Source organism: Lethenteron reissneri, chromosome 24 (assembly GCF_015708825.2).
Source record: "Lethenteron reissneri isolate LAM-NWPU_2019-01 chromosome 24, ASM1570882v1, whole genome shotgun sequence".
In the NCBI taxonomy this organism is placed as follows: Eukaryota; Metazoa; Chordata; class Hyperoartia; order Petromyzontiformes; family Petromyzontidae; genus Lethenteron; species Lethenteron reissneri.
In genome coordinates, this window is record NC_083802.1 from 6,376,423 (window position 1) to 6,390,418 (window position 13,996).

At 44.6% G+C, this 13,996-nt stretch overlaps 1 protein-coding gene across 4 annotated transcripts in view; it reads right to left on the reverse strand.

Moving 5' to 3' along the window:
- Positions 1–9,352: 9,352 nt before the first annotated feature.
- The window catches only part of LOC133346465 (tropomyosin alpha-3 chain), a 58,820-nt gene continuing 54,176 nt past the window's right edge, over positions 9,353–13,996 (reverse strand). For all 4 annotated transcript variants that reach the window (XM_061558053.1, XM_061558049.1, XM_061558062.1 and 1 more), the window contains one exon: positions 9,353–11,268. In XM_061558053.1, the coding sequence (XP_061414037.1) occupies positions 11,186–11,268 (83 nt within the window). In that variant the 3' untranslated portion in view covers positions 9,353–11,185. The remainder of the gene's footprint in view (positions 11,269–13,996) is intronic.

Consider the following 13,996-nt stretch of genomic DNA (forward strand, 5'->3'; position numbering starts at 1 on the left):
TTTTTTTAATTTTAACTTGCATCTGTTGGATTTTATGAGCAGCGTGCCAATATAGTGGACACACAAGTGAACAGGGCTCTGGGGTGATTCATGGCTTAAGACGCGATTTAATAATGTACACACGCACGCACACGCGCCTGAGCTCGACTCGACACAGAGACGTGAAATGACTCCTGTGTGTACGATTCCGGGGGACAGGAATGCTGAATGGCATTGGAATGCAGCTCTGGAAAGTGGAGAGTGTATGTTACCGTTGGAAAAACGTTGTAATGCCATAATTATAAAATATTTTGGCACGTCTGCTTTGCTAAGTAATTTCAAATTTTGTGTGTTTAAAAAAAATATATTTTATAGCCTAAAGTAGGAACTGCATAATATTACTTGGCAAAAAAATCCACGAAATGTATTACACTACTTTAACTAGAATTTACAATCGACATATAACCATAGACTTTTGCTGGCACTTAAAATCGCAAGCACAAAGAGCACTTAGAACCTGAAACAAATTATATTTACGTTGGTTTTAGTAAAAAAAAAACAATTTTGCAATGTGATGTAGTGTTTCATGTCATTTTGCAAAGTCTATTATATGAGAGTATATTTATCTTGTCGCACAAACACTGTGCTCTTCCCAACATCCAGCTGAATGTGAATGTCTCAACCTGGCATATTACGCAAAAGCTGGACATTGATATAATTGAGTGACATCACAGAATGACATAGCCTACGGTCTGTCTCAATTGATCTCAACCACAATACTCAAAACCTCAAACTGACACTTGGCAGCATACACAACCGATCATTTTAATCAAAGCCAGATTTTGAAAAACAACCCCCTCTATTATTTTAATGTTTCCTTAGCACTGCCACAATAATTGCAGTGACTTATTTTACAGCTGATTGCGATCCGTGCCAAAATCTCCGACTCCTTTTAGTGAAGCTCAGAGAGAACAGTCTGGCTTTCATTTACGTCAATTTATCTTCCACTCAGACTGCACATATGTGAAACACGCCACAAGGAGTCCATCAGAATGGTGGGGTAAAGTGTAGGTACACCCACCACTTCTCAGACGTCATAATACTACTAATATTAAGCCTGCAAAGCATGCATCAGTGTCAAATACGAATAATGATTTGCTTAACTACATAGCAAATTCAAGGACGTGTGCCGTATGACACCACTATAAACCCTATGGATGTTATTCTTGGTCACGAAAATATCACGAACATACACAGACCGTAGAGTGAAAACCAACATTTGCACAGGTGATTGGGTTTAACTCACCAACCTGGTGGATGTTGTCAAATGCAACATTGTCGTGATATATTGTAGTTTCAACACTGGATTGCCAATGCTGGTTGTCAAAGTAAACACACGTGTCAATTCAGCATCGGAGCTGTCATTGAGGAGAGGGAGGTTGCACTGGAGGGCAGTTTACCGAGACAGGCATTGGAATGTCATCCATAGAGCGGCGAGCAATGGGAAGATCTGAAGCCAGATGGTGGAAGAATCTGAGATTAGCTTTTTTTAATCAAGATCGAAAACTCAATTTTTTAGAACTGCTTTTTGTGTTTAGCTTCTTGTCCTGCCCCCCACCCCAACTCCGATTCGCACGGTCGGCTGTGTACGGCGCAAAAGAAGTTCAACATACATACATTAGGCCATAGGGGTTGAACGTCGATTATTTAAAAGCTGCGGGTAATTAGCAGAATTGCATATTCTGCTCAAGTGCATTACCTTAAATGTGGTCCCAAGGCACCATGGATTTTTATTTATATTTGGAGAAGATCAGTGGAATGTGTAAATGTTAAACGTAAACGGTTGGGTATGAGGAATGGAGTTTGATAAAACCTTGGTCTGGTACGCAAGTGACACTGTTTGTACTTTTCAGAGAATGTTCTTGGCTCTAACTCGTGTCGATCAAACTATTTCTCAGCTCTTGTCATTGGGGATTCTGCCCTTGAGGTGTAAGTGCATGAGATGGATGCTAGGAATGCTGTGGCGAGTTACGTCAAGCTAAGTCGGGAATTTGCAGAAGAATCTGGCAGAAACTGTTGGATTTAGCATCATTGCATTATCTGCTCAAGTGCATGCAATAAACGTGGTCCCAAAGCCAATGTGATACATGGCGTGCTTGTTTTGGCTTTGAATTCGGCGTGATGTGCATCTCTGCTCCAACAAGCAAGGGGATGAGGGGGGGGTCATCTCCTTTGATGGCCCTCAGACCATTGTGGAATGAATAAGTAAGTCATAATTAACCGGAACACCTTTATTAATGTTTAAAAAAAATGCAATTCCCAGTCATTGTGACGACATTTGATGGTCTTGAATTTTCATTTCCCCGCATGACTCTTCGTGCTCGACCTGACAACTCGTTTTGCGAATACCTCGCAGCAGGTGCGTTCACGTATCGACGGGGGCACATTGCAACTTCCGGCGTAACTGCACAAACAAAAGCGCTTTTAAAACAAAGGCGCTTTGATTCACGAGCACTTGGCTCACTGGTGGACATTAATGAGCCAAAGATCCCCTCCCCCCCCGTGTAGCCTTAACAGACTGTTGGGGCAAGTGCGGTTAGCGTGTAGCGCCTATGAAGGCCGGCACTGTGGCACACGAGGTGGTCGAGTGGCCAGCACCACCACGCCCGGCCGCTTTTATCTCCCCAGTGGCGATGTTCACACACCGCACCAGGTACTCATTCGAGGCCGAGTCGACCTAGGGGAAGCCAAAGACCGGTTCAGATAATCGTCACCGGTGTTGGTGGCCGTGAACGGGAATCGGACTCGGATCGCCGGGTTCGTAGCGCGATGCGCTCACCGTTGCACTCTGTCTCCCCATCCCTCTGAATGAGCCACACACACACACGTGCAACATACTAAATAAAGTGATGAACTTTGGGCAGAATAACAGGAATGTTGTTGGCCCAGATACAAATGACCACTATGAATGTGCGGCTGTATTTTTTTTTATGTCAGCTTCGCAAGGAGAGTCATGGCACTGGATTCAGCATGTGTGTGTGCCACTGCACTGCACCACGCAACTAATTGGCTTGGGGAGACAACAGGCCTTTCACAATACTGTACCGCGACAACTAAAAAAAAAGAGTATGCACATCACCGTATTAGGCATGGGAAGCATTATGGGTTAATGCGTGCGACGTCAATATAATCACAAACCGATCAATTCCCGGAGGAAAATATGTGATGTTTTAGAAATGAATACGTGCAAAGATGAATAATAATAGTTCAATTTATAACGCGCGCAAATTTGCGGACGTAATGGCCGCAACTCAGAGGCGCGGAGCCGAGCTCAGAGTCGCTCGAAAGCACGTGGTTGTAGAGGTGAGTTTTTAAGTGTCTCTTGAAGGAGGCGATTTAGGTGATGCTGCGAATGTGCAGAGGGATAGCGTTCCAGACTGTTGGGGCTGCCACCGAGAAGCGGCGCATAGACACGATGACCATCCTGGATCTTGGTATCAAGAGGGAGGTCGTGAGTCGCGCTGCGCAGGCATCTGCCGTGTGCTGCGCTGCAAGTTGTCAGTAATGAAGAAAGATACGGCGGGCAGGCGGATATGAAGGCATTGTGGCAGAGGCAGGCGGTCTTGTATGTGACCCTACTGGCGATGGGTAGTTAGAATGGGAACGTGAAGGTGAAGGTGCAGCCCAGGTAATTACTTGCTCACGCCACTTTTGGTTGGAAGGCCTCCACTAGAGCGAGCTCTAGAAAGCCCCCCCTTGAGGGTGTGTTTTAATCCATAACAGTGGTTTTTTTGGGTTGGATCGCGTAAATATATGTGTCGTTAAACCCGCCACCATCCGACACAGCCAACTAGTGAGGTTTGTCACGTAGGCGGAACATGCCAATTCGTCGTTTTTAGCCTACTCTTCCACGCTGATCGGAAATCTTGGGGAGTAACGACACTCCACCACACGCGAATTAATTACCAATCCACTAATTGTGGATGACTCATTTATCCTTGCCGGGTGAACAGCAGTGGGTGAATTTAAGAACAACAAATCCCATCGTTTCAACTGCCACTCCAGCAGATCGAACCGACGATCCACCGGGTTACAAGCCCAGCGTGGCCAGGTCAAGGTCTAACCTGGCCACATGGCGGTGCCTCCGCACAACCAGAAAGGTCGTGACCCCTTCTGGCTGTGAGAGGCCGACCGTGCGTGCGACGCGTCTCGGTCTGTCCACTGCCCGAGGAAGGCCCCCGCTGCGCCGTGCGAGACCTCGCAGCAGGCGACCTGCGAGCGCTGTGGATGTGCTCGCCACTGGCAGGACCTTTGACTTTGTTGAGTGGACGCGGACAATAAGAAGATTACACCGCAGCAGCATGAATGGGAGATGCAGTGTGAGAAGTCGATGCGCTCTTGTGCAGCATTATGGGTGATGGAATAAGTAAATTGACTTTCGGTCCACGGGTTTTCCAGACTAATATTATCCAGCAGCATTTGTTTACACAAGACAATGATGAACCGGCTTTGATCTACAGAATATCCCATAAGCAGAGTGGGAGGGAGCGGTGGTGTAGTGGTTGGCACACTACATGAACCACTGCGTTTCACTCCAGCATGTGTGGGACTTATTTCTCAAGAAACAACAATTTTCTGGTGCTCACGTGATTAATTTTGGAGTAGGGTTTGAACTGACATGATGGGGACCAAGATTTGTTGCAGAAGAAGTGCCAATGTCTCCATCACCAACAGAGGGGGAAATCTCCAAGGTGATGATGTTGATGTGCTTGGTATGGCTATGAATTTGGCCTGATGTGCAGTTCTAACAAGCAAGGGGATGATGGCGAGGAGGGGGGGTGATCATCTCCGTTTATGGCCCTCAGCCCATTGTGGAAATTCCACATTCCTATGACGGGAACAATCTATTCCATAAGACAACAACTGCTGACTCCCCGCAAAATGTGACGTCACATCAAAATGCGCAACTTTAAATAAATATAGACAACACGTTCTACTTAATTAAATAGACGTTTTAATAAATGTTTTCTCCTATAACATCAGAGTGCAGCGCCACATTAAATACGCACTACAATAGTTTAAAGCGATTTGGGGGGGGGGGCAGAGCTTTGTGACGTCATATTTGAGAGGGGGGGTCTGACTTTTTGTGACGCCGTGTGACGATGGGGGGGGGGGTCAAAAATCGTCCAAAACCGCGTGACGTCATTTATGGACGACCCCTTACAGCATAGCACCTGGATACCGCACCATGCTTTATCACATTCCATTCTTCGTGAATGTTGTTTGCCAGCTCTGAGGTACAAATAAACGGGAGTTATCATGGGAAGAACACCAGTAGGGCGGAAACTGTATTGTAAGTAGTGCTGGAAAAATAACATAAAAATGGAGTGATAACTTGGGTAAGAAATATAGGCATTATTAAAGGTACAAAACTAGCATTATTTTAATTTCTAACCTGAGGCTATGAAAAAAAATTGTTAGTTTGAGTCATTTCCTGCCTGAAACAAAGCAATTGACTAATTTTGCATGATTTTTGCAAGAGCCTTATGTAATTAGTTGTAATTGTGAAATATCCTGGATTTTCTCACTACCGGGAATTGTTACATTGTTTTCACTTAAATAGTCACCATTGTGCTTTAAAGGTACAGTGTGCAGATGAAATTACATGAAGTTAGAACAACCTCAACGTTCGCAAGTTGTGTCAATGTGCATCAATGTGCCGTTTAATATAAACTGTTAACCTCGCGATGCATATATCGAATCGTGCGAGCAATCACCAGTGGTTTTATAGGTCAGGCATATTGCATGTAATAGGTTTTTGTGATGTCCACATGCCCTATCGGTGCTACCCATTCGACACAATGTTAAAACATAACAATTAATTGATCATAGGGTTTTCCTCTTTTTCTGGCAACAAAACAGGTGTTAAGATGTTAAAACACCAAACTGAAATCTTTTACAAGGAATCATGTCTGCAATAACCACAATACTTGTGGTCAGAATTCAAACAAAAAACATACTCTGATGTATAATATATGCATTATCAGAGTGTTCTGGCAAAGGAGGTCCCATTACAAATTGATTCTTTAATAGAATTGCTACAAATTATCGATTTGCAGAGGCCGAATCTTTGTTCATAAATATTAAAGCCAATGAGTCTCCATGTTCAAAGGAGTAATAGGGCAGAGCTAAATGAACAGGTATTGAGTAAATTTTGTACAGGGTGCTAAAAAAAAGTTTTAACACTTCCGATAATTAGCAACAACACCACGAGAAATGTGTCTCCGGGCTCTGGAGACCACCTGGAGAAGATTCCAGGCCACGCGTTGACAACGATGGCGAACAAGTGGAGACTTTTTGAAGCTATTAACATGACATTTGTTATCATGTCAAAGTGTATTATCCATTCTTTTTCCATTAAAAACGATAGTCCCATTTAAGTGTTAACATTTTTTGAAGCACCAAGTATTTGCGGGATCCTCAAAGCACAAAGATATCACGAGGAAGGCATTGATTCACAGACACAGTCTGCTGTAGTTTCATAGTCGTGGGCGATGTTGCTATGTGTAATGCCAATTGAGTAATTTGCAGGTAATTTTTCAGATTTAGCAAATTTGGGCCATGACACCGGCACACTGGCTTACTCTGTCATGCAAACGGTGCACATGTTTACGGTTAACACGCCTGCAGTAGTAACCAGGGTGGCCGGCCAGATTCGAACGACGAACCTCTGCGACAAGCGGCAAACGCGCTACCCTTGGGCCGTGTCACCGTCGCAAAAGTTTTGTCAGGGATTTGAACCCAGGTCGCCTGCCTCGGGAGCAGCCATGCTTCGTACGCTGCATCACGAGGGCTTACACGACAGTAGCAGAATTACCGGCAGAAAGAAGCAACATCTGGCTGTCTGGATTTCGGGTCGCTCTCGCACTGGAATCTGGGATAATCCTCTCCCAAAGACAGACGTGGCGTCAACAGGTAATTGGATTGCAAAACACGAAACGCTGTGGAATCGCGCGTGCGTATGCATGGAGGGTGTAGAGTGTGTATGTGTGCATCTGTGATTGAATTCACTCCGTGGTGGAGTGAATTACATTTTTAAACCATGGCTAATTCAGTGGCGAGTGATAATATTAACAGGTTCTGGGTCGCACATAAGTTGAATTAACCTTAAATACGGATCTTGTGCACTGTGTGCGGTGATGCAATGGCGAGCGCACTGCGCTACGGGCCCGCTCACGGCCAATAGTAGTGAACCGGTCGCGGGTTCACTGCTGTTGAATCGGCCCTGGGCCTGCCCTAGTTTGACTCAGCCTCATATGAGTACCTGGTGCAGTGTGTAAACATCACCATTAGGCAAACAAAGGCGGCCGAGCATGGTGTTGGCTACCCACCCCCTCGTGTGCCACAGTGCCGGCCTTCGTAGGTGCTCGCTGACAGCACTGGCTCCAACAATCTGTTCAGGCTATACGGGAGGTATTTGTCTTTGAGTGCCCTGCCTCGATATTTCTCTCCCCTCCCTCTCCCTTGCCTCTGTGCCCATGTCACCTTCTTCTCTGATGTCCCTCTCGTAAAGCATCCTGAAATGCAATTTGCATTTAGACGCAATTTAAATTGTACTGTTGTAAGACAATTTTCTGCTTCGCAAAAATCAATCTCTGCCCATTTTTAGCCCCTTCGTGAAGGATTTAATGTAACAGAAGGAGTGATGAATTTGCTCAATCGGCCAAACTTTCCACCAATTCATCCCGAGCTTTGCCGGCGTGTTTGGCATTTAGATTCCCTGTAACGGTGCCAGTGCAGCTCTAGCACAAGATTTAAAATGTGGACCGTGGCTCTGAAATATTCCCATGAACTGGTGTGCTCGTCAACTTACCGGTTAAACAGTGGAGGTAAGATTGAAATACCTTGAGTTATTGTTCCTGTTAAAACATGACATTCCTCGAGATTATGGGTAAATACATTGCAAGTCGGTAAATGTGCTTTAAAAAAAATTACATGATGAAAAATACTCTTGTGTTGAGTAATAGAAACCAACTGTAACTTATAGCCTACTTTGACTTTGCCGTGCATTCATGGAGAAGTGACATTTGCTTTTGAATTTCCAGGACTAAATAAGTGCACAATTTTTTTTTATAAAGCCATTGCCATTGACTCAGCCTATCATCTCCCCAAGGTAGATACAACAGGTACCAATTTGCATAAGTTGTTGTCTTGGTCCAGGAACGGTAAGATGGAATTTCAACAACTAGTTTATGGCTTGACTTAAGGCTTTCGTTACTGCAGGAATTCATATTCTTTGGGTCTTTCGGTAAAATCACATAGGTTCAAATTAATAAAAAAAAATAAACAAAAAACCACGACGTTTCGATCGCAATACAAGTGACTGTCTTCAGGTGGACATAAGGGGGGGAAAGCTCCCAAAGGCAAGCTGTTTTTAAAGGTTTAAGATGGGCGTAGCCCGTGTCAACTTGCAGTGCGCCCAACGAAGTGGGCGGGGCACAAGGACCCTGGGGTCAGCACAAGCGGAGATGGTTATGTTAATGTAGGAAATTCACAACTTCAAGCGGAGATGGTTATGTTAATGTGAAATCGGCATTGGGCGCCCCAAAAGTTGTTAATTTCTCCATGGCTCATGCGCCTACCCTTCTCTTGATTCTCCGATTTCAGCAGTACTTGAAATTATACCCAAAATTTAACTGGAAGCCAATGCAGAGAGTTTATTTCAGAGATAATATGAATTTAACTTATATCCTTTATCTATGTTACAAATTTATTTGTAGTGATTTGCTTACCTTCTCTATACTTTCCACTCCCATTGCTTTTGTATATTTTGTTGTTGTAGCTTTTTGACCCGCCCCTACTGGACATCTGTGAAAGAGCTTCATAACTCATCCGATTTATCCAAGATAAATATTCCTATTCTGAATTTTTGCTTCCCTGCCATCTGCTCCATATGTATGCCCTAAATCAGGAGCCAGGTTCATGTCCTGACATAAGAAGATTCTGCCAACATTTGGCAGAAAAATTGACAAATCATTTGCCCGGAAGCTAAACAACCGAACAGCTTTTGCCGTGTGGAAAGACATGCAACACTACAGATGCATTCGGTGCAGATCTGATTTGACAGAAAGTTGTCACTTGTAAATGTCACCTTGTCAGTATATTCAGCATGAAGCTGAATTATAGAATGTGCTTGAAGTTAACAATGATTGTAGTCCATGCCTTTGGAATATGGGCTATACTTATATGCCAAAGATTTAACTGCATGTAAACATTACATAGGTTATCTTCATGGTATATATTGTTTCATCGCATACGTAACAAAACAAAATATAACATATAACAAAAACATGTAACAAAAACATATAAATGGTCATATTTTCACTTATTTAAGAACTTTATTTAAAATTGCACAGCTTTCAAATCGATTATACAGCCTTGTTTTGCATAACGTATAAATGCCAAATGTGTTAAGGTAGCTTCATTTAACCAGTAAGACAATATCAACCTCACCTCCTGCCCACACCACAATAACAGTCACGGTAAGTCGTTGCGAGGAGGCACAAGGACCGGCACTTGCAAGCCAATGAAAAACATTATCCTTCTACGGCGGCGGGGACGAGCTAAGACGATAAGAGGCAGACTTAAACAATGGACAAATGGGTGCCACATTTGATTAGGAATACCGTCTATCAAGGCACGTACATTTTTGGTCAAAATTAAGGCCAACTTGGTCAGTGTGCACAAGGAGTTCTGTGCAATAAAATCGATCGGTTCTTTCGATTATATCTATTCAACAAATGACGCAATCTCTGCGACCACGTTCACACTTCGAAAGACGCATATGTGTGCACAAAATCACGTTTCACAGCCCTGGCACAATGCTTTGTAAATGATTACTTGAGGTCCACAAGTTACATTCTCTCTAAGTGGTGATAGTGGTGATTTAATTTTGCAGTCTAAAGACAAAAGCACATCGGGCAACATTAACCATGCATGGCATAAACGACCAACTAGGCGGTGCTGTAGTTAGATCACTCGATTGGAAGTTCATATCCCATTTTGGGATATATCAGACCATCACCTCCTTAAGGTTGACAAAATCACGATTACTTTGTAGGCAGTCAACAGTGGTAATTTTATGGAGAAATTTGCCCCATCATGGAAATGCAGAATTTCAACTGCTGCCTCTGGGCCATCAACAAAACGAGTTGCCACCCCAATGCTCGTTTGAGCGCGAATACACTTTGACGTTTTGTATAACATCATCGGTTTTTTCACTGAGTAAGTCCGCTGTTATAGCTCCCCGATGTGTAATTTTTTTTTCAGATTGTACCTCGTGGTGTTCGGAACGGTGTCTAACATTTCACACCCCACGTTCTGGGAGCTTCTACAAGAACTGAATTCACGCGGTACAAGCCGACACAATTCGGAGAGAGAGAAAGACAAATTACACTGGTCAACACACTTTTTCTGGCATAAGGTATTTCAACGATTTTAAGGTAATTTTGGGGTGCTGATTCCAAATCTGGCATCAGTTGTTGTCTATCACATCAGGTTTTTGAGATATCAAATATTGCATTTTCAATAAAAACTGCAGAAAAAAAAGATGAAATAAATGTGGATATCTACATAACATGATATTATAAACATACTATCCTAAAAATACAGCACCATATTTTAACACTAAAGCAGTCACTGACTCGCAACAACTTGCAATCGTAAGTGACAGAGTTAATTTCGGGTAAAATCAATGAAAATGGGGTATGCCGATAGTATATAAATGAGATGTGATAGAGCAAATCTGAGATCAGATTTGGAATCAGCACCCTGAAATTAGTCTAAAACAGCTGTTAAATTCCAGGCCAGAAAAAAATGTTTTTTGTTGTTGTTGTAATCGCTTCGACCAACAATCGCCAGAAGTGAGGGGACAGCAAAGACGCGGCACTCCCTGTGCAAAGTGGAAGAGTTCCATCTTATAGACGCGGGACTCGTTTGACGTGTGCGTGTGTGGAATGTCTCAATTGTTGGCCAATGTGGAGCTCGTATTTCGGATTGGTCCATAACCAACAAACTGGCTGCGTGTTCTTTGTTGCGGTTTTTGTTTTTGCGTTTGCGACGTCGTGGCCACGGCTGCGCAGGCTGGTGGGTGGGTGGGGGAGAGGTCGAGGAGACGTCGCTTGGGTCACGTTACGTGGGGGGCTCTTCACATGTTGTTGAGCTCCAGCAGGGTTTGGTCCAGCACTTGGTGAATTCCCACGTTCTCCTCCTTGGCCTTGGAGAGCCCGTCTGCAACACGCGTGTCAGAAGCACGTACGCTCAGCCGTCGGGAACGAGCGACCCGGTCGGCGCCTCTGATTTGTGGCACGATACAACACAACGACGCACATCCGACAGTCGCATATCCGCCCTGACCAGTTAACCGCGCACACACACATCCATTGCAGTATTGATGCACGACGAAAACCTCAGCCTCAAGTGAGTCGGATGCACGATATTGATTTATTGATGTTTGCCAGGTAAGGCCCATTGAACTATATAGCTCTGACAACGACTTGGCTTATCGTGTGCACGTTCATAGCAGATCGACGCTCAACACACACGTTCCTCATTGTGGAGGGAAACACCGGAGGACCTGGAGAAAAATCCATGCGACCGCAGGGAGAACATGCCAACTCCAAACGTTACAGGCGTCAGTGTCAGGATCGAATCTACGATCTCCTGCATACCAGGCGGAGGAGTTAACATCTCGCACCCCGCGGCTCCCCTGTTGTACTTGCACCGCAAGTTACAATTTGGATGAATGGTCGCGTCCACGTGCAAGTCGCGTCTCGCGATGCTGCGCAGACAACGCGGGCGTGTGCTGCATCGACAGAGAATGAAGTCACGGGGAGAGGAGAAGTGGAAGGGCTTGAGCTTCCACTTGAACAGGCGCGAGGCATGTACAGCGCCGAGGGATGGGGGAAGGGAATTCCAGACCACGGGGTAGCAGAGGAGACCCAGAGGGAAAAGCGGCGTTGGTGGTGGTGGGGGTACTTTTGGAATGTGATGTGTTTTCTAATTTATTGCTTGAGATATTAGAAGTCACAATTCTAAGTATCTCCCTGCTCAAATGAGTAACGAGCCAATGTTAATTTCCTCTGGTGGCCAGATGGAAAGTCCACATTACTGCTGCAGAGTCAAGTCCATCCATATAAAAAAACTGTTGATGCCTACACTGCCAACACTTCAGCATGTACAGGAACTTACATGATTCAGTTACTTACTTTGTAAAACGCAACATCTTTAAAACTATTTCAGCCACTTGCTTTGTAGTCGAATCGTGAGATTAAATTGTCATTCAAAACTGTCACACAAAGTAGTGCATACCAGAGAACAGCTTCTGAAATATGACTTCATAGTATTATATCTGAAGTCCCTCAAATTACCATTAATCCACATTATGTGATGCACTATCTCACACGTCCCGCTGTAGAAGTGCTCATCGCATGACAGCGTTAACACTTGTTAGTTCTCAACGCTGGAATATCCTCAATTAAGCGAGAGGCCACGTTTAACGTGATGAGTGGTTTTTGTGCAGCCATTGGTGACTGGGCTGCAACCGACTGGCTAAACTTGAGAGCTCGACTTAACAACTGCTGGTTGTCGGGGTCAAACCCAGGATCCTTAAGCATCTCCCGGCTCATTGTTCAAACCGAGGATCAGCCCCCTCAAACCACTTGGCCTCTTGTCCCGAGAAACATTTTAAATAGGCAATCTCTACTCACTGCCTTTAAAGCCTGGTCTTCATAGTTATCGATACTGTACGCACGTGGACGCTGCCGCAGTGTAAAGTTTAGCACACCGCATTTGCAATCCAGAGGCCCACCGATTCAATTTCACGGCGTGGCACTTGAAATAATGGTGCAAGTTTTTTTTTAATCTGGCCGCCTCTGTCCGCCCAGCAGTAGTAATGGTCAGGTTGTACTTGTGATGGGGTAAAGTGTGGGTGCTTCCACCTCTTCGCAGCGTGAAAGGGTAAGGTCAAATACTTTGTAGAGGGGTTCTCTGGAGCTCCCTCGACAGTGGTGGCGCATACCTGTAATCCAGCACTGTGGAGGCGAGCGTTGGTGGATCACACAAACTTTGTGAAACCCTCTTCCCGTGGGCGTTGAGGTGCCATACCCTGGCTCGCCAGGAGAACAACTTGACTAATGGCCATCTGTTCCCATCTGTACGGGGATGGAGTGTCCCCCCCCCCCTTGCGCACGTGGATTTTCTCCGGGTGCCCCGGTTTCCTCCCATTTGTATAAAGACTCGTCATTAATGGGATTCAAACATCTTTTTAAAAATCCAATGCAGGCTCCTCCTGAAAAAAGAGTGATATGACTCAGTGTGGCTCTCCTGGATGAAGAAGTAACTTCTGCCAGCAGTGGTGAGAGCAAGCGATCACAGGGCTGTGCCTTTAACCTTGCTTTAGCAAAGTACAGTTTCTGAAACCATACCAAGCTCCAGTTGAACATGAAGGTGAAACACCTGCCAGGTTTCCCCAACAATACAAAAGGCTGACTTTAATGGCCAAAGTTATTTGATCCTTGTGTTTGTTTTAACGGTTGTCATGAGTACAAACATCCGGTGGTCTAAATGAAAATAAGGCAGATCCATGGAGGTCGATTGAAACTCAAATGGGTTACGTTATCGTCAGTATCCACGTAATATTTTAAACATGCATGAGACTCGAAAAGTATTACTTAACCCCATTAATCGTATCATAATGTATACTCTGTATCACCTTATAGCTAGTTGTGGTGCAAAATAATTTCAACGTGCATATATCCATACTCTCGTGGTTGTCCAATGCAAGACGTAGTGGCCCCCTAATAGGAACGTGGAATTTCCACCATTAGTTCAGAGCCACCAATGGACATGAACACCACACCACATTCGTTTTGGCCATTGTAACCACTGATGGGAGAACGCAACAGATATTTTGTCTCCTAGGGTGATTGGCATCACTTCACATAGGAGTATCTGAACT